A 21,076-nucleotide genomic window follows, 5' to 3' on the forward strand; every position below is an offset into this window, starting at 1 on the left:
ACCACTGATGTATGGATGAGTGACTCAGTGGCTGAGGCTGATCACACTACATAGAGTTCATTGGAATTGATTGGAGGAAATCATCAAATAAATGTAATGAATTCTTTCAAAAACATGAACATTTCTGGGTGAGTCCCAACTTTTGAACGCTGCTGTAAGGGTGGACACTCTTTTTCCATTATATCTTTCATTTTGTGTTTTTTTAAACATCAGGGTTTTCAAAATCACTTTTACCACAGGGTTAGCCATTAGTCCTCATAAGAAAGAGCTGTCATTTTTCTTCGGTGCACAGATCCATGTAATGCTGGTAACAAGACACTCCCTTTTAAAGTGGATGGAAAATCAAAGCTCATATCAAAGATCAGCAGAATTACTTCTGCTTGGATTGTTTCTGACAAAGGAAAGAGTTTGTCGGGGCTTTCATACTCACTCACCTACAATAGAATCATATTCAAGAAAACCACATGACTGGCAACTGAAAACCATTGCTTCCATTCAGAATTGTTCAAAAACTTGTTTTTGTACCGTCTTTCTTTGTATGTTCGTTAAACAAAATTACTACACTTCTCAAAATATTAACCTGCTAGCCTTCTCCCGTTCTTTTTTACTGTTTGCTGCTATCCTTTTGTTTCCTCTGTATCGGCTTTGGGTGCAGATTACAATATTTTTTATTACATTTACAGCTACATATTTAGCAGATGCTTTTCTCCAAAGCGACTTCCAATTAACTCTATGTAGTGTTATCACCCCACACACCTTATTCACCACGGTGACTTACACTGCTAGATACACAACTTACAATGGGTCACTCATCCATACATCAGTAGAACACACTCTCTCTGTGTCACTCACACACTATAGGTGAACCTGAACAGCACATCTTTGGACTGTGGGAGGAAACCAGAGCACCCAGAGGAAACCCACGCAGACATGGGGAGAACATGCAAAATCCACACAAAGTGGGTGGGGATCAAACCCAGATCCTCTTGCACCACCCAGGCGCTGTGAGACAGCAGCACTACTGGCTTATCAAATGTAACTACATTACTAATAATTATTGAAACACCCCCTTGACAAAACACAAGTTTCTTAGATAACTGTATTTATTTGCATATATCCAGTACACTGTATTTTTGTTCTAGTAATATGTCACATCCTTATGACAGTCTGCCATGTAAAGCATTATGCTGACAGCAGCAAGCAACATAGTAGATAAGGACATGTTACTTGTAAGATGAAGGTTGCTGGTTCAAGCTCTGCTGGCTAGTCTTACTTATGCCAAATTTAATTTCTAAAATATAAAAATCAATAAAATATTCTACTAGTCAGAGCTACTACAAAAAAACAGCTAATATAATAATACAAAAGCTAATGAAACAGGACACAAGACACTCCCTGACAGGGGCTCCATGGGGGTACAATTAACTTGACCTATACACTGCCTACTTCTCTTAACACATTCCAGTTTACAAGTTTTGAAAAATACAAAAATTTCCCAGGTTGGTTATTTTTTCCATTGCATTTTCTTCACTTGCCTCTGGAACATTTCTGTTTGTTACAAAGTGAAACAGATCTCCACCAAAACAGCACAGGAGAGAGAGTGTGTGTGAATGTGTGTGTGTAAATCAGCCAACAGCTGGCATTAAATAGTCTTTTGTGGAGAGAAAATTATTTCCATTCATTTTAAATTAGTTTGAAATAGCAGTAGGAAGGTAATGAAAATGTTTTAAAATCTTTTTTTTTTTCAGTTTATACATATTACAGTGTTATTCAACACTTTTGCAGAAAGTTGCAAACATTCGTAATTTATCAGGGGACGTCTCTGTATATTAACCTTTTTGACTGTATAGAAAATAGTTAAGTGGCCAGAAGCTGATAAGACTGCGGAGGCTTTTGTGATCAATCACTCAGCTGTCGAGATTGATTAGGAGTTCGTAAAAATTACGTTTTGATTACATTTGCATTTGGTTTGTTCATTTACCATTTTTCTCCAAACTCCGTAGTAATATTGAATTAGTTCTAACGTTGTTTGAAGTAAATAAAAATCATGAAATAATAATAGCTGGAGATTTTTTTACTTACTGAAAAAAAGGTGTTTACAGAAAGTAAATAAATGAAGAGAGGTCCGGATCGCAAACACTCCACTAAATTCTAAATTAATGGTAGCTTGAGTGGGTTTTGTTTAGGTCAGTAACATTAGTTTAAAAATATTTTTCTGTCGAGAGCATTTTCTGTCCATATATGCTTGAAAACGTTTAACACAATTTTGATGAGTTTATTAAGCTGGCTGGATGTACGTGACAACATAAACACTGCGGTGACAGCATGACTGTCATTAAAGTGTTTATTTCCTTCACTCGCGCTCGCCTGCAGCTTCCTGTGTCAGTCAGCATGTTGGGCCCCGCCCCCACCGAACTAAACCTATCAGAGCTGGGCGCACGTGACGAGCGCTCGCTGGCATGACTTCATCCTCGGTGTGGGATGACGTCAAATTCAAGATGGATGGAATGACGGTTGCCACGCGCCCAATGGAATTCTAGAAGAAGTCACCCACGTACTGAGCGGAAAAACTGATGCTTCGACATATTACGGTAACAGTGGTTATCTCTCCTTATCTCAACAGTTGCTGTGAGCGACGTGTCTTGTCCTGACGTAAATCTTGGTTTTTTGTGTTGCTCGACTCAGCAGTGTCTCTAAAAAAGGTTGCTGAGCGTGTTTTCTGCCAGCAGTCTGAGGGAAGCTGCTCACAATGCGTGATGCGCATGCGCATGCGCGACAGCGACACGCCGTTTCCAGCTTGAGCCAGAGTGGCTGTGGGAAGTGCGCGCGTGGGGAGCGGCTAAGATGGACAGTTGCTGCTTTGGACCCTCTGCCTATGTGTTTCTGAAGTTTCGTGTATACAACTGTTATCCTCAGCAGACATACCTTTAGAATGGGAGGATTTGCGCATGATGACGTTTGGCTCGTTTACCCTATTACTGAATGAGACCATATGATGAAATGACATGACACCTGACCTGTGTAATAATGTTTGTCCAGTGATTACATGTGATTCTCACTAGTTCAGTTGGTGAAAATAAAAACAAAGGCAGCCAATCATTTACTGTTTGTCAAGTGTTTTGGAATTATTTTAAAGACAGAATAATTCAGTGTTCAAAGACAGAAGTGCAGATTGTACCATTTTTTTCTTCTATTAAACTATTAATAATAGTAAGAAAAAAACGAAGTGTTAAGCAAATGACACAAAATGAAGAAAACAGAAGAGATGTCAGGGAACAACAACAATGTGGATTACACAAAAAGTGTGAAATATGTGTACAGCCCAGGACAACTGGTTAACAAAAGTGAGTGAACTTTTCCAAAGGGACAGAATTTGGAACATCTGTATGACAAGAACCAAACTCGACAACGTTTTTATCTCTTCTCGTTGTTCTGCTTGATTATCAGCGATGTTCTAAGTAAATGTGTAATTACTTCTGCAACTCCACATATGTGGCTCTTGCTTGCTGCGTTTGCTTTTTATAATGGAGCTTCTCAGAAAACAGGTTTTGTTCATTCTGTGACACAGTATGAGCTAAATGAATAAATAATAATGAAACGTAACACTCAACATATGCCCCTTGAATAGGAGTGCTTGCCCTGATACAGTTAATCTGTGGTACCACTGATTTCACAGATATGATCCTGGTTAAATCAAAATTATTTCAGATATAAATAAGATGGTGAATTTTGAAAATCATTTTCACAAAAGCAACACTTCTATAATGGAGAGGAACAGGGGGTCTGATGCTGTGTCAATAATCTACACGAATGTTATGTCAGCATCTCTTTCTTTCCATACAGGCAGAATGGAGAACCTGGTGCACTACATTAACCCTGTGCATACCTTCTCCCTACTGAGCATGCTCAATGAGCAGCGGCTCAGCGGTCACCTCTGTGACGTAACATTGATCGTAGCTGACCAGAAGTTCCATGCTCATCGGAGTGTTCTTGCTGCAAGTTCCGAGTACTTCCAGGCTCTGTTCGCCAGAACAGATTCTGATGTCCATGCAGTGGTCCACCTGGACTTCTGTGAGCCAGATGTTTTGGAGCATGTGCTGAATTACATCTACTCCTCTTCGCTGTTCGTGGACAAAGAAAGCTTGACAGCAATTCAAGAGTTAGGGTACAGTTTAGGAATCTCTTTTCTGACTAATATAATGACAACAAAACCTCAGATTTCTTACAGTATCTCTAGAAAGGCAGTGTTTGCAGAGGGTAATGACAGTGGTTGCCTTCCAGAAAATGTCATTGTTTACCAGAGAAATATATATAAAACTGATGAAAGCTTGTCTCATGTCAAAGGAGAAAGTTTTCTGGGGAAATCTCCATCAAATCAGACTCCATCATCAGAGTCTCCAGCAGCAGAATCTGGACAGTGTTCCAGCAGAACCTGCCAGACCCCAGAAGGTGACCGAGGACCAGAAACATTGGGGAATGCAGAAGTGTCACAGTGGAACTCTGTCACAGATCTCAAGGAGAGGAGTTCTGATGGCAAGTTTAGTCAGTCTGCTTCATTTCCTCAGAAGATGTCTGAAGATAAAAGTCTTAGTGAAAAGCCACAGATTATGAATTGTCAAGATGGACATCCAAGCAAAACCCATGATCTTCAACAGACAGAGACAAGAAGGCCACTCATAAAAAGTCTGTTATGTAGATCATTATCGGTCAACAGCACTGTCTCTGGTTATTCACCTGTGATGGACCTTAACAAAGGTGAAGAAAAAGCAGACTCTGCTTTGAAGCTTGGACAAGGAACATCTAACCGTGAGCCAGACAACCTTAAAACTTTTAAGGTTAAAAGTAATAATTCCAAAGCCATTCCCACGTTGCTTTTCCCCTCGCAGTGTTGCAATACATGCAGTGATTTGGATATGAATAAAATGATCGTCCGTGTGAAAACCGAGCCTATTAGCCCATTTACTGAGCCTTCAGATATTTTACGTGTCACCGTTGGAGAGGAGTTGCCTACCAGCATTAAAAACTTTCCACTTAACACCAATGGCAGTGAGCCCAAAGAATTTCTTACTGATTATGGAAAGAGAAGAAAGGTAGAACTGGGCAACGAAGGAGGTGTACTGAAAAAATCCCGAAGTATTAATGAGGAACAACTGTCAGAAGACCAGAGTCTTGGCATCACCTTCAAATCAAGCAACAGCAGCCTAAAAGAACACCAGCAGTCTAGAACTTCCAAATGCAAGAACTGTATGAGGACGTTTCGTTCCAGCGCTGCACTTCATCGGCACATGAACATGTTTCACAACCCAGAAAAGCCTTATGCCTGTGACATCTGCCACAAACAGTTTCACACCAACTTCAAAGTGTGGACCCACTGTCAAACCCAACATGGAATCATGGAAATTCCACCTCCACCCTCCAGCTCCTCTATAACCCCAGAAGACAGGCCCCACAGAAAGTTGATCGGAATGGTGCAGGAACGTGAACTGAACAGAAATGTACTGGTAAAACTTTGGGGAAGTAAGCTAGGAAGTCTGCAGTCTCCAGTATGTCATAAAAGAAGCTTCAGAGCATGGTCGAAATCCCACGCATGTGCTTGGTGTGGAAGAATGTTCAGGTTCCTGTCTCACTTAAGGCAGCATTTGCGTTTACACTGTGGTCAGAAGTCTGATTATACGCTGGAGAATAAGGAGGAAATTCTTCCAGAGAAGGACCAAGAACTTCAGTTACAAAGGGACAAAAGATCAGAGGTCTATCCTTGTAGGCTCTGCAGGAAGAAATTGAGCTCTTTCTATGAGCAGACAGAACACGAGCAAGGGTGTCTGTATAGAATAGTGTGCCGATACTGTGGTCTTAACTTTTCTAATTCTTGTGCTGTGAAGGAGCATGAGATTCACTGCGAGAACAAAAAACGGACTTGCCAGGAATGCATGCGCACGTTTAAGTCCCCTTTCAGTATGTGGCGACATCAGATGGAGGTTCACAAACAAAATCCCGTAAACAAAAAGCAGCAGCTTTCCTGTCTTCGGGATCACAGCGCTCATGCTGCTGGTGACGCGATGGCTCCAGAAAGCTCTGGAAAAAAGGCTCGAGATTACTCTCTGCCAATGGTTTCTGAATCTCCTGAAGACCCGGAGGGCCAGAAGGTCATTTCGCGTCAGGAGCCGGTGAGGGTAAAAGAAGAGCCATATGAGGAAGCTGTCAATGAAAGAGTGCCACCTGAGAACCTCAGGACTGTAGAGCCCAGCCTGTGGTCCTGTGAGAAGTGTGGCAAAGTGTTCAGTGCCCTCAGGGAGTTGGAGCACCACCAAGAGCTGTTGTGCTACATCAAGCCATTTATCTGCAACATCTGCCAGAAATCCTTCAGGACCAACTTTCGTCTCTGGAGCCACATTCAGTCCCACGCATCCAATCCGGATGCATCTGGTTCCAGAGAAAACAGTCAGCTGCCTTCCCGCCTTTCCCCATCGCCACCTCTTCTCGCCACAAATGTGGAAGAGTCGCCTATTTCTGTTGCCAAAAGCACAGCGCAGAACTCTACAGGTGGAGACCCCCTGCGCAGGACACACCAGCAGAACATTCAGGTGTCCCGTCAGGAGGTGGACGCGATGTCCAGCCACAGTCCCGCGCCACCAGCCCTTGCGGCTGAGAGGCAGTACGTGTGTAAATTGTGCCGCCGGACCTTTAGGAGTGCTTTCAGCCTCTGGAGCCACGAACAAAGTCACTCCAGCTCCTGAACTAAGTTTTTGTGGACAGCTGTGCAGGTCCACTTAGCCTCTTGGAGTTCAGTTGTGCTCCTTACAGCTGCTGTAGACTGCAGACATCAGCATGAAGGAAAGTAATGTTAATTTGCATTTAATTTGTTTAATTCCCAGTCATTTTCTGTTTACTTGTCCTCTTTGGAGTTATGTTGATGATGATTGGGAGGGTGGTAATTAAATGGGAAAAACAGAATAATATTAATTTATCCTTTGTTTTCAGTTCCTTTCAGTTTTCAAAGGCATCATGAGATGTTTTGAATCACGCAGAACAGCCTGTTTAATACTTGTGTATGTCAGTAATTGATTCTTTATTAATTCTTTTCATTGTTCAGGGACTCCGGTCTGCTCTCATGGTTAAATAAAACGCACAGAGAAAATAAACCATTAGGTGCCTCTGTAAACACAGCTCTGGGAGTTTCTCATTATCTCACTATCTCAGATTGTAACATGAGCAGCGAAAGATGTTCAGTATTGTGGGGTTTTGACGAAGGATAACAGTCTGTCAAGTGTTGTGCTATTTGTTTCAATATTTTGTATTACGTAACTAAAGAACACCTGATTTAAATATTCAGATCTTTTTTTTTTTTTTTGTCACCTGAGAGAGTAACACTGAGTGAACACTTGAAAATATTTTTTGTGCTTAAAATGGTTAATTAGCATTTTATTGTGGGTAAATAAGAGAAAAACATTTGTTGGAAACAGGATAGGGAGTATAAGTGGTGTCTAGTCATCTTGAACTCTTGGAGACCCATCCTGTGGTATTCATGGTAAGGGACTGTACCACTGTCAGGAAAATACACTGAAACAAACAACAAACAGAAGTAGTAAATGTGAGAGCAGACTGTGAACAAAATGTTTTTCAATGCAGCTTGAGGTGATATAAGATTTGGGCCAAGTCTTTGTGAGTAAACGCACTTCCTTGACGTTTTTGTTCCTTGCAAGTGATTCCATATTTAAAACTGCTTCACGGAAAAAATTATTTAAAAAGTAGCTGCAACTGGATTCTAACATTTAACACCAAAATAGGAAAAGTGTTCCAATTCCTTTCTGCTATTATGTATTTAAAATGCCTAATGGGAAGGTGTTTTTGAGGTAAGGAGGTTCCTCTCATGTTGTGTTGATGCTGTTTTCAACATTTTTCTTTTTCTTGCATGCGTTTCCTTTTTAGACTTCTTCATTGAACAACTTTGTCAGCAAACGGTGTCTTATTTTCACTGCCTGTTTCTTCAGGGTCTCTGCTTTTTTAGCAGTAACATTTCTTGTTTATGCTTCTTACTGCACTTTGTACTTAAATCCTAAGAAACTCATGTTCTTTAACCCTCTTTATTTTAAATGATCAGTTATTTAGAACTGTTGTCTGTTACAGGACTTCAGATTATTTTAATCACATAGTTAATGCAATTTTTTGTTATAATTTGTAATACATGAAACTGCACTGAATGTATAAGAAATGTCTGACTGACAAGGGGTTTGTAGGTTTGATTGCGGGAAATATTTCAGAATTATGTATTATGAGTACATTGTCAGATTTCATGGAGATTACCGTATACTGACTTTAAGATAAACACCATAAAAGTGCAGTATGGTATTACAAAGAATTATGTATAAAAGATTTATATTACTTAAATTTTATAAAATGTTATTTCTGTGATATAACAGCAGCACCCTGTTGACATTTTGTAAAGTGGATTGCAGTGATGTGGCTCTGCTGGGTTCTCACTTTTTACACTTTTTGTGTGTGATTTTCCTAGTTACTGAAATAAAGGCGTTTCATTCTGCTCTTTTGAAACTGGTGTGCTGTTTTTAAATCCTGATGATGCTCATTTTTCATAAAGAATTTTTTTCACTTGATGGATTTGGAAACACCACTCAGCATGTAAGTAATGTAACAATTTTTCTGAAATTCAGATTAACACATATGTGCGAAATATGGGTTTTTAAACCAGAAACCCAATATATAGTTCAACAGCTATATGTACTATTAATATATAGTATTTTTTAACTTTCACATTATAGGGTACTTTTTTGTTCAGTGACTGAAATTCATGGTTCCTTGCTGTAGCACAATAATATGTGAAGTCCCAGTGGGTCAATACATTTTTTGAGCAGTATGTTTATTTTACAGCTGCTCAAATTAATTACACTGTATTCCAAACATTATTCCACACCTTCCATAATTAATTATTCACTTGCAAGTGTTTTAAAAAGTACTTTTTGGATAGTGAGGAAAATGCCATTGTTTTAATTTCACTTTGTGTGTCCCTTAAAATGTTCTAAAATTGGCTTAGAGGAATATAAAATGAGGGACATCTTATATAGTTTTTAAAAGCACAGTTATATTTAAAAAAGTATTGACAATTTTCCAATTTCAAATATTCCAATAATTCAACCATTTTTTTTTCCACTTTAACTGCCAGTTGACAGAACGTTTCAGTTGTGAAATCTGGACATTCAACTGAAGAAAAAAAAAACATGAGAACAGGAGAAAAATATGTGCATTTTGCACTTCCTTTACTGGTGTAACTCAGTCTTATCCACTTTTCTGTCAGTACAAATAAATGAGCATACCTGAACACACCACAGGGAACTGCTTTGATGACCTACTGAAAGTCATGAGGGTGAGGAGGGAGGCATCCACCTGGTTCACTGTACATCTTTACCTTGTTTTTATAGTATAAGCACCCAGCCCCCAGAATATGATTTTTTTCCTTTAGCAGCCTAAAAAGTTGTGTCCTCCAGTGTCTTCAGACCTTTTCCCAAATCAATTTATGTGTCTCAATTTTATACTGAGAACTGTTAAATGTTCTGGTAAAGTGAAGGATGCTAAAAGTAATTTTTCTGACCTGATGAAGTGTAAACTACCAAATCATACACAGTATAAACACTGTAGAATGTAAGTTGGCTGTTTTCCACTCGGAATTCTCCAATCTTATAATCTGGGGAAAAAAAATTAACATCTTATTTGCAAACACCTTTTGCTGTGAAACCTGACTTCATAGTAAATAAAACCTGCAAAGCAGCAAAAGGAAAATGGCTCAAAGTTGATAATGAACTTCAAAATACTTGTAGATACACTAGATCAGAATCTGTAGAAAGTTCATTTAATAACTAGGTATATAAAAAAATACATGGATAAAACAAGCTGTAAAAGCTTGGTAATAGTCACATTTCATACAGTCACAACACAGCTGAACACTGGTGGGTTTTCACTCCCTACAGTCCATTCAACATGAGAGAAATTGACTCAAAAACAAAGCTGTTGACTATGTCACGTGGACATAAGATCCTGTCACTTGGACAAATACAGTGAAGACTAAAAAAAATTTAGACTACTGTCATTGTATCCAACTCACAGGACGTAATCTGAATGTAAAATCTACGCTGTGTATAAGATGAGCATTTTATTTTTCTATTCTATTAACCGGTGTTTCTCTCACAAAAATAGACACCAAAGCTCCAAAACCCTTGCACAATAGCTGCTTTTTCAAAAGTCAGCTAATATTAGAGAGACACTTCCAGTGAGAATACTTTCAAGATACCTTATAAGCAAAATTAGGTTATAAGTCCACCATCGCTGGAATTAATGCAGTCTATGTGACTGGAAAGGTGATACTGCTCTCAATGTTACTGCAAGGTTTGTCAGAACCTTGATGGTAAAATTACGGAGGTGTCGCATGTGAACTGGACCCAGCAGAACGCGGGAAGGACGACCTTGGCTACACTACGTCCATCCCGAGGCCCCTGGCCACCTCGGTCAGAGCCCTTACGGCCCCAAAGGTGGCACCAGACTGTATGTCCTCCTGGATGGTGTCGGCGTCTCCGACGAGCTCAGTGACTGTGCTCAAAGAGCAGTAAACTGGCTGGGTGGCATCCTTTGGGCTCTGGGGAGCAGGAACCTCAGAGGGGAGCGTGGCAGAGCAGGATGCTGAGGGTGGGGACATGCCATGGGAGCTGCCTGCAGGCACAGCGGGGCGCTTCACCTGGCTGCCAGAGCCAGAGGCCTTCCGAGGAGTCCGTTTTTTGGCCATGTTCTTCATGATCTCCTCCGTCACCTCCACTGTCTCGTAACGCACCATGTTCAGTCGTAGGTACCCGTCCTCATCCTCTTTGTATCTACAAGTTTGACATACCAAACATTTTTGTGGGCTCTGCTATCACCTTCACCACTATTGAGAAATAATACATTTTAAATGTTTTACAGTGCTAAACAAGTTCTAAAATATTTACTGGCTTAGCAATGCTTTCATTTTCGGAAAAATTAGTTTCATATTTTAACTGTTTCATCAGTTTCTGCAGAAACCCAAACTAAGAGTTGGGTCTCAGGGTACCAGTAAGGATGAGTAGGAATTGTGTCACTTTATGTAACGTTAACTGTTACATAAAAACTATTATTTGCAGAAAGCATAGGAGATACACAGTATGTCAAATTTGAAATGTTGCAAATTCTTATACTTAGTACACTGCTATAATTTAAGGTATGACATTATAAGTAGCCTCACAGCACCCGAATTTGGGCACAAGTTTGAATCCGGATTGATGCATGCATGCAGTAAAGACTGCATGTTTTCCCTGAGTCTGCGTGGGTTCCCTGCTCGTGCTCCGGTTTCTTCCCACAGTCCAAAGACATGCAGTTCAGCTGTACTGGTGACGCTACATTGCCCTTAGTGTGTGAATGTACAAGTAACCGTGGCCGTGGCTGGGATAGGCTCAGAACCCTGGGTCTCTGACCAGGACAAGTGGTGAGTAAAAATGCAAGGATGGATTATAACTGCAATTAAGAGAAAACATTAGGTGAAGTGCAGAGCCCTGTTAGTGCGGTGCCCCGTGCACAAGAGCGAAAAGACATCCGAAACACACACCGCGTGAGCCATGCTGAGAAAAGTCTCAAGTTTATATGTATATAAATATATATTTATATATAACGTATATAGTAGGGGTTGGACATACTAGTCGACTAGTAAATTTGTCGACTTTACTGCTCTGTGATGACAACTTGTCGCTGATCGCGTAGTTATGACACTAACAACATGGATGCCTCCGAGAAGACATCAGGTGAGGGGCCTGGTGGGTCATTGCAGCAAACCAGCAGCGGTTCATCAAGAGTGTGGAAATACTTCACTAAAGATGAAGCCTGTGCTACTGTCACTTGCAAAATATGCACGTCCGTCCTGAAGTACAAAAAAGTACAAGTGCAATGCACACAAACGCATCTGCTAACACTAGCAAAGGAACGATCCAAATCCTCTTGACAGCAGTCAATTAGCAACTTCCCCAAAAGCCCTGCCGTAACAAAGAAAAGACGGCTGTAAATCATCAATTTGCTGGTGACTGTCAAAGATATTAGACCTTTAGCTGCAGTACACAGATCGTGCGTGAGTTTTGCTTTCCGCCCAAGTTGGTCCGTGTACGATCCCTTCATTCGTTTTTTTGTTTTGATATTGGAAGCATAAAAACGTCTTTTTATTGTTTCTGAGCACACACACAAAAGAAAAGGACTTGTTCTTTTATTTTCTCTTTTGGTTTAATCATACAAAGTGTAGAAATCAAAATCTCACAATACCAAATATGATAAATGTCCTAGAGTGCACAATATTTCCAATCTAACAAGTAGCCTAACCTAGAACAGGTGGCATGTTAGGGCAGCGAGTAACGCTGCTGTCTCACAGCGCTTGGGTGGTGTGAGAGAACATGGGTTTGATCCCCTCAGTCTGTGTGGATTTTGCATGTTGCCTGCATAGGTTTCCTCTCACAGTCCAAAATCATAGGTGTTCAGATGAACTGGCGACTCTAGATTACCCTTACTGTGTGAATGGGTGAGTGAGTGTTTGTACACTATATTAGGACAAAGAGAGCCGCAGATGTATGATTCTTAAGTGCAGTTAGTTTGTTTCCACTATGTGCACCAATGTTCATCACACGAATAGCTGCATAAATTCAGAATTTTTTTTGCTAAATTAGTAATAAGATTCTTAAGTACACACACACACACACACACACACACACACACACACACACTTTCAGAACCGCTTGTCCCAGACAGGGTCGCGGGGAACCGGAGCCTACCCGGTAACACAGGGCGTAAGGCCAGAGGGGGAGGGGACACACCCAGGACGGGACGCCAGTCCATCGCAAGGCACCCCAAGCGGGACTCGAACCCCAGACCCACTGGAGAGCAAGACCCAGCCCAACCCACTGCGCCCCCCTAGATTCTTAAGTAGTAACACCCAAAAAATCCTGCTGATTTTCTTGGTGGACTTGTCATTCTCCCTCACTGTCACTCTGTTGCTGCTTTTGAAAAGCACCTAGTGATCCATAGTAACTTATGAATAACTCGGAGCGAAGCCAGCATGTTCGATGAAGCCACTGATTGATTATGCGTGGATTCAATTCATTTACATACAGCTTGTTCAAGAATACCACAGAACGAAATAACTCAGTCAAGAACTAAGAAACTAAATGAGGCGTATTTTAAATATTTTTCATTTTGAGCAAAAAAAAAAAAAAAAAAAAAAAAAAAAAACGTTTTTAAACATAGTTAATTCATAATTTGTTTTTCATTTTTAAAACAAAAGATGAATAAAGGCATCATAATTTGCATTTTTGTTTTCAATTTCAAATCAAAAAATGAATGAACGCAATGTACACGGACCCAAGTTTTATACAGTTACAGTTACATATTGTCATTCTTGCAAAGCCTTCCCTTCTTCTGTGGTTTTATTCATGACGTCATCAGTGATTAGTCAACGTCGACTCGACTTTCATAACATAACTGTCTACTTTAAAAAATCTGAAGTCGTGCAACCCCTAGTATATAGACATACACACACACCCCACCTGAAGCGAGAGTGCCCGGAGGGCCACTTCAGGTCATGTTTCTTCCGCAAGTGGAGGGTCAATGTGTAGCACCAGGAGAAGCTTTTCTCACATAGATGGCATTTGTACTTAGAGACCATGTCCCCCTACGAAAAATACAGAAACATCAGGTGGTTTTCACAGATTTTTCCAGACTGTAGCATCGGCCTGACCTCTACTGACAGCCTTTACTTCTATAAGGCAATAACTACTGAACCCAGACACACAAGCCACTAAGTATTACTATTAATATTATTAGCATGCTTTAGTGGTGATGACATTCATCTTTTGTGGTGCAGCGTTATCTCCTGTTGCAGCCTGACCTCATGTACCCTCTTGTAGTGCTGATTCATGGTGTGGGCCATGCGGGAGGAGTAACCGCAGCCTGCCACACTGCAGTGGAATGCCGCACCCTCATTGTGTGTCTCCATGTGCTTCCTCAGATCATGCTGGTTCTTGAAGCTGTCCATGGGGAAGAAATAAACATTTCTGAAAACTGAAAGACACCAGAACAGTGACAAAAATGAAAGTACCACAAAAATACCTATGCCAATTTATGAATGTGGGCTGATCTTCATTGACACTACTATGACATTTATACTATTGTTTATTATATCACCTTTATTCAACACCAAAAATATCTAAATCATCTTATTTAACACCTGTTAAATATGCAGCCTCAGTACAGCACTTAAGCATCTGGCGCAACACAGCCTTGTTATTTCATACACAACACGCACCTGCTCTCACAGAAGTCACATGAAAAGGGACGTTCATCGCAGTGCCGAAATTTGATGTGAGTCTTCAAGGAGGCCAAAGAGGTGCAGGTCATGTCACACAGAGGACACTTTATGTGGTTCACTGTGGAGAAGCGCAGGAAACGGACATAAAATCGGTGCATTTCCTGCCAAAACCATCAACTGGAGAATTGACCGTCGTTCTCCTGACCACTGCCGCTCCACGCATACTTTAGTAAACTAAAGCATTTTGCTGTGCTTTTCATGTTGCAGTGCTTTTCATGTCTCTTCAATTTCTGTTGATATTGAACAGTTAACCTCTTACCCAACCATTTTGTACACAAACTTTTCCAACAGAAACTGATTTTCAGAAAGTGACAGTAATGACACACTTGTGTACTTGAGAATGAACAGGCCTACGTGCCTCACTCTACATTTAAAGGTCTCGAAGCTCACCTTTCACGCTCATCTCTGCCCTGTTCTCCTAAGTGCTCAATAAACATATGTATGCTTGTTATGTTAATATTTTTAAATTATTTAATAATGGAAAGCCTAGTATATTCAGCTACTTGTGTGATGTAAACTGGTTCATATGGTGGAATGTGATTAACTGTACTCAGAATCATGTGTCTGAATCCAAATCTCTCCTTCTGTTGATTTAATGCACACATTGTATTTTTTGTCAGATGTACATCGCTTTTGAGGTAAGTGTCCAACACATGACTAAATGTACATGTACCTGTGGGGAGGGGGGGTCTACTCACCATGCTGGCGGACATGATCTCTTAGGAGTCTTTCATTTGCGAAGCGCTTGCCACAGTGCTCGCACACAAAGGACTCTGCAAATGTCAAGAAATGTTCAACAGGGTTAAATCCCCCAAAATATCAATCTGGGTATGTCTCAGCGTGATGTGTAAACATCATTTGAATCCCCCTGATGCTGCAACCTCTACGTAAGGAGCGAAGTGCTGCTGTAGTGTACACATGACTACAATGACTTAAGATGACCATCGCTCTATTGCTTTTTCTCAAAAGCTGTAATTCGTCAACATTCAGCACTATGTGCATCCATGGGGATATGGAACTACCAGAACATTAAGGTGAGAATAAAAATAAATGTTACTGATGCTGAATTTAAACAGCGTTGATCCTTGACTACAACCTTTCAAGTATTTCGAGAAGTATTTACTAATTATTTTTTTCAAAGCGTCACCCAATGTGCTGACAGACAGCGATCGCAAATAGTAAGTTTTTCAAAAGAACATCGGAAAAAAATATCAAATGCCTGGTAAACAATGCAGATGACCTTATGGCTTCTACATCTACCAGTCTAGGGCAGTCGGTGAAAAGGTCCACAACTAACTACCTTCAGGCTCTGTCTGCCGGAGGATGTGGTCAAAGAACTTGGTGTTACTGGAAAACATGCAGCCACAGGTGGGGCAGGCCACCAGCCTTTCCTGTGTATGGCTGCGCAAGTGCTCACGAAGCCGGTACTTGATCTTGAAGAAGGCATCACAGTCTGAGAAAATGAAAGGCAGCCTCATTATGTCACTAGTGTAAAACAGACCCATTTATGCAGGTGCCAAAGCAGTTACAGGAGCTGTATTGCATCCAAAGAACTGGGGTTTAAATCTCATCTCTTGCTGCATTATCCTCAATCAAGGTACTAAGCCTGAAGTTCTCCAGTAAAAATTACCCAGTTGTAATAAATGGGTAGATGACTGTATGCAGGGTGGCACAGCAGGTAGTGCCTGGGCTGTTCAGGTATAGAATCCAGCTCAGTCTGTTTGAAGTTTTCATATTATCTCTGTATGTGTAGATTTCCTCCACATGCTCTGGTTCATTCCACAACCCAAAGACATGCTGTTGAGGTGAACTGGATACTGTGAACTGCCAGGAGCGTGTGAAGGTGTATGTGGCTACCCAGCAATAGAATGACATCCCATCTAGGGTGTACCCACCCCAGCCTTGCACCTAGTGATCCTGGCAGAATCTCCCACAGCCACAACCCTGACCAAAATGACTTCCAATGAACCCTATGTAGTGTTATCAGCCCACACGCCTTCTTCTCCAAAGTGACTTACACTGCTAGATACACTACATAACTAATGGATCACTCATCCATACGTCACTGGAACAGAACACACTCTCTCTGTCACTCAAACACTATGCGTGAACCTAACAGCATGTTGTTGGACTGTTGGAAGAAACCCACACAGGGAAAAGATGCAAACTCTACACAGACTGAGCGGGGATCAAACCCACATTCTCTCGCACCACTCAGGCACTGTGAGACAGCAGCACTGCTCACTGTGCCACCATGCCACCCCATGGCAGCAGCGCACAGATGTGCAGGAATAAAGAAGCACTTCAACGGAACATATCCTCCCAGTCCCTACTGATACATACCTTTCCAACTGCAGAATAGTGCCTGCTGCTGGTCAGGAAGAGGCTGCATCTCAGTGCAGTGTGCATGCATGTCCACATGGCGGTAGAACCACTCTGGATTGTTAAAGGTGCTCTGCATATGAAACATCAATCCCACTTTAGACTAAGTGGCAACATCAAAATGCTGCCTTCTCTGAATCACATGTAAATCTTCCAAATTACCAGAATTGGGAATCGGGAACTTGGGCTCAAGAGATCAACTGCACTCACGTCACAGTGCTCCCACTGACACAGCAGCTTCTCTGACAACTCTGGGATCAGGTTGTTACCATGGAGATCTTGGGTGCAACTGGGCAGCTCTGGGTGGGACTGCAGCAGCTGAGCACCGATGAATTTCAGCTTGGCATGGAAGATGTGGAAATGAGCATGAACCACCAGCTCACTTGGACTACCCATGGCCAGGAACTCACAGCCCTCCCACAAGCAGGCATAGTCATCTGTGAAGGAGGCATAATAGAGCAGGAGCACCTCAAAAAAAGGCCATTCAAGCACACATCCCTTCTTTATTTGTCGACACCTTTGTCCAAACAGACTTACAATGTTAGATGAGCAACTGTAAAACGATTTCCCCATTTACACAGTGCTGGAGTCTTCCTGTAGAAATTCAGATGAAGTACACCACAGGTTTTCACTGGTATGCAATTATTAAGACCTCTTATTATTAATTGGTCTTCCTCAAGCCAGTCTAGGCAACCTATTACATAAATTTACTTTATGAAATCTTTTTTTTTTTTTTTAGCTATTGTACATACATGACCCTTTGTGAAATTTCTAGAAATAAGTCACCATTACCCTATAGACTCGGTAAACCTTAAAAATATCAACTACAAAATAGCAAATCTGTAATTTACACATTCATTTTGAAGAAAAATGTCCACACAATATTTAATGAAATAACAATTCATTGTTCCTGCCTCTATTTCAAATGCAGATTTTTTAAAAAAAAAAAAACTCCCAGATGTAGATCAATGTGATAAATGTTTGCTACTACAACCACGGATGTGATTCAGAAAAGCTCTACAGACATGTATGATTAAGAAAAGCTCCACGGACACACGTGCAATTCAAACAAGTGTAACAGACGTGCACAATTTAAAAAGCTTTGCAGCTGTGACTGAAGTATAACATAGAATGAGTAACACTTAATGTGTTACTCAACTTTCTCGTAATGACATTAGGCAACATTGCGGCAGACTGGCACCCCGTCCAGGGTGTGTCCCCTCCCCTTCAGCATTGCACCGTGTTGCCGGATTAGGCTCCGGTTGGTTGTAGACATTGTGTGTGTGTGTGTGTGTGTGTGTGTGTGTGTGTGTGTGTGTGAGAGAGAGAGAGAGATTATGCAACATTAAGGCTCATTCTGGGGTGAATTTGGGAAGGGTTTTGGATGAATTTGAATATTTTCCCAAAAGAAATAATGGATAAAGTAATTTCAATATTCAGTTAGTTTTAAGTGACAAATGAGGACCACCTTAACCAAATGCACTACAGCAGCATCAGGGATTTGAACCTGAGCCAGTGCCTAACCACTGCCTTATTGCAACACATCTTCTGACAATCAGAGAATTTCTAGGCAGAACAGGAATTTGTTCTTTTTTTCAAGAAACTTACATTTTTCACGATTAGGTAAAACTTTTGTCGTGGAATTTATGAAGTCAACAAAGCATAAGGTTCACCAGATGCTTTTTTTCAAGCAACTGAAAGAGTGACAGAACAGTCCTCCTGATCAACACTCACATCGAAGACATGTCTTATACCGGAGTTAGATAACTGCTCAACATAAATCACAAAAGGGAAAATTTATTATTATTATTACTACAATATTTGTTTCATGTTCTTAATGTCATGCTGAAGTTTAATTATGTTCTAGATATACCATGAGACATTCAGTTAGTCCAAATATTACTTTCCCATAATCAAGTGCCTTCGCACACTCCAGCATTGGACCATGAAGGCAGGTCAGGCCTACTGTGCGGTGCTGAGGAGTCGGAAGCAATAATTTGGGTTAGTTTCCACACATATGCCCCGCATTTCACTTCCTGTGAAGGGGGGAGGGTCATGAATCCAACCATGGCACGATGCTCTTCCCTGCAACCCCAAAGCACCAAGAGTGGGACACAGAAGGATTTCGCCCACCACTCCGTTTTCACCCACCCAGCTCCTCCATGGTGTCCCCATCTCCCAGGTGCTCCTTCAGGTGAAGGGACATGTGGTCCGAGAGCTCTTCCATAGCCCTGCCCTGGAAAGAGCAGGCTGCCCACTGACACACCACCACCAGCTCTGCCAAGTGCCTCTTCTTCGCCATGACGACAACAAACAGCAGGGCAGGAGCTCAGTCACCCTGGTGGGGTCCTCAGCATGTCCCAGCAATCATCGGCCTTTAACCTTCCATCTGTCATTTGGGGGGGGGTGATAGTGATCACTTGAATACCTGCAAGAAACAGGTTTAAATGAACCTTTGAAGGCCTTAACATGCGACTCAGTGTAACCATGGCAACTGGAAACATAAGTGACACGAGTATATATTACTAGCACTTCTCCTGACACTACACCAAGGCAGACCAACGTGATTGTCACAACGTCTGGTTTCACCTCAGTTTTCAACTCAGCGACCGACTTCGCTTCCCATGCGCTCCTCCACATGATCGGACATGATTAGCTACAGCACAGTCACAGTGACACAGTGCGACACTGCAGCACACGTCACTCATATGTGCGCGAAACACATTATTCGCACTGCGAAGCGGTACGCGATGTCTAGTGAATAAAGGTAATGTCACTCCTATTCTCTGCTCAGTACTTACGCTTGCAGGCTGCTTTCAAAACGCTCGCCAGTTACGAGGTTAACAGAGGTGCCGGGGGAACATTTGGACGTTGCGCGGTTCCCGCCCTCCTTCTTTCTGTCCGTTCCGCTCACTTCCTGTTTCGCCGCGCGCGCCGCACAAAATCCCGCGCGAGCTTCCCGCCTATGGAGGCTGCGCGCGGAGCTCTGGTGTGTTCTGGGTGTAACATGGCGTTCGTTCACTGTGTTCAGTGAAGAACAGTCTCAAATTAACAAAGAAAAAAAAACAGTCTCAAACTGTGCTGCACTAACCCTGGCGGGACTCATATTACGCTAACACTCGAAAAGTAAAATTTCTCATCTCCAATGTAAATATCCATCATCGTAAACCATTCTTCACACTGGCTAAATGTGCAGTTTGGTTTCTTTGATTGATGTTGTCTTATTTGCAGTAATATTATAATTTTTTTGCAAGCCACATTGCATATCCATTAATGCAAATTCTCTTGCAAGAAACCTGATTTTATCTGGCTTACACAGGACATCACGACTAAGACTCCACTGATAAAAAACAATTAAAACTATTATACTCTGTAAATGATTCAACATTTAAACAAAGTGTAATCTATAGTACCCTGGAACCTCGCTTTTAAAGATCTTTATGCTGTTTATACAGTATAAATGTATAGTTTTTTAAGTAAGAGAAAACATGGTGTCCATTATTTAGTACAATACCAGGTTGTGAATATTAACTGTGGAAACTAGAGCCTACATATGTCTTCAATACTGTTCTAGGTTTTACTTGTGTAGAGGCCCGTAAAAAAAAATAAAATAAAAATCCCCATCAGAGATCCTTCCTGAACCTTTTTTACCCCCTTTGCCCCTAGTAGCTGATGTTTTGATTGAATCTTTATTCAATAAATAAATGAATCCTAAAAACTGCCATGGAAACAATAACATTTAAAATAAATACTAAAATCAATAAGACCAACTAATATAAGAACCGCATGGCAGAACCTTTAAACACTAAAGGACATACCCCAAGGCTTAAAACCATACTTAATAAATAATTAAAGGACAGCTTACCCGGTAACATTTACCGCTCAGATGGACGGTCCCTGGCCTGTTCCCGGGGTGTTACCGTACACCTTACCTACCATTGTTGGGTGATTCCCTTTTCGCAACATTGTCTTCTCTATTGTTGTTTCAGTAGAGTAGGTGAATGATAAAGTACATATACAGAGTTAAAACACACAAAACTAAATCTACACTACACTAAAGTCAATTATAAATAAATAACAATAAATATAAGAAAATACAAACACAACCCACACGTAGTCATTTATAGGTGACTACTTAAAGTGCAGTCAGTGCTCAAATTTTTAAAATAGTGCAAATATATGTTAATATATAATTCTACTTCCTGAGTACTTTGGGTGAAATTGAGCAGCACTACGTTAGGTTAGCTGCGGTAAATCACTGGTCTCTGGTGTTGGACACAA

At 41.1% G+C, this 21,076-nt stretch overlaps 2 protein-coding genes across 4 annotated transcripts; one reads left to right on the plus strand and one right to left on the minus strand.

The window, feature by feature from the left end:
* Positions 1–2,510: 2,510 nt before the first annotated feature.
* Positions 2,511–6,904, plus strand: LOC108938264 (zinc finger and BTB domain-containing protein 21-like). 3 transcript variants are annotated; one of them, XM_018758727.2, is made up of 2 exons: positions 2,511–2,591; positions 2,686–6,904. In XM_018758727.2, the coding sequence occupies exon 2, from the start codon at positions 3,720–3,722 to the stop codon at positions 6,732–6,734; it is 3,015 nt and encodes a 1,004-aa protein (XP_018614243.1). In that variant the 5' UTR covers positions 2,511–2,591; positions 2,686–3,719; the 3' UTR covers positions 6,735–6,904. The 3 variants fall into 3 exon arrangements, with proteins under 3 accessions (XP_018614243.1, XP_018614245.1, XP_018614246.1); XM_018758729.2 differs by having other exon boundaries at positions 2,730–6,904; XM_018758730.2 differs by having other exon boundaries at positions 3,844–6,904.
* Positions 6,905–10,474: 3,570 nt separating this feature from the next.
* Positions 10,475–19,654, minus strand: LOC114911652 (histone H4 transcription factor-like). Its single transcript, XM_029255697.1, has 10 exons — positions 19,597–19,654; positions 18,947–19,223; positions 17,006–17,232; positions 16,757–16,868; positions 15,714–15,866; positions 15,112–15,186; positions 14,351–14,471; positions 13,934–14,072; positions 13,593–13,717; positions 10,475–10,871 (listed from the first exon to the last, which is right to left on the minus strand). The coding sequence occupies exons 2-10, from the start codon at positions 19,095–19,097 to the stop codon at positions 10,475–10,477; spliced, it is 1,500 nt and encodes a 499-aa protein (XP_029111530.1). The 5' UTR covers positions 19,098–19,223; positions 19,597–19,654.
* Between the last annotated feature and the right edge of the window lie 1,422 nt (positions 19,655–21,076).

This window comes from Scleropages formosus, chromosome 10 (genome assembly GCF_900964775.1).
Source record: "Scleropages formosus chromosome 10, fSclFor1.1, whole genome shotgun sequence".
NCBI lineage: Eukaryota > Metazoa > Chordata > Actinopteri > Osteoglossiformes > Osteoglossidae > Scleropages > Scleropages formosus.

Bases quoted from the DNA above. Each gene is read 5' to 3' on its own strand.
- LOC108938264 (XM_018758727.2), top strand. From the start codon at position 3,720: ATGGTGAATTTTGAAAATCATTTTCACAAAAGCAACACTTCTATAATG.
- LOC114911652 (XM_029255697.1), bottom strand. From the start codon at position 19,097: ATGGCGAAGAAGAGGCACTTGGCAGAGCTGGTGGTGGTGTGTCAGTGG. The intron at 16,869-17,005 runs GTGAGTGCAGTT...TTTCATATGCAG, and splicing joins GTCAGTGGGAGCACTGTGAC to AGCACCTTTAACAATCCAGA. The intron at 13,718-13,933 runs GTCAGGCTGCAA...TATTTTTCGTAG, and splicing joins ACTACAAGAGGGTACATGAG to GGGGACATGGTCTCTAAGTA.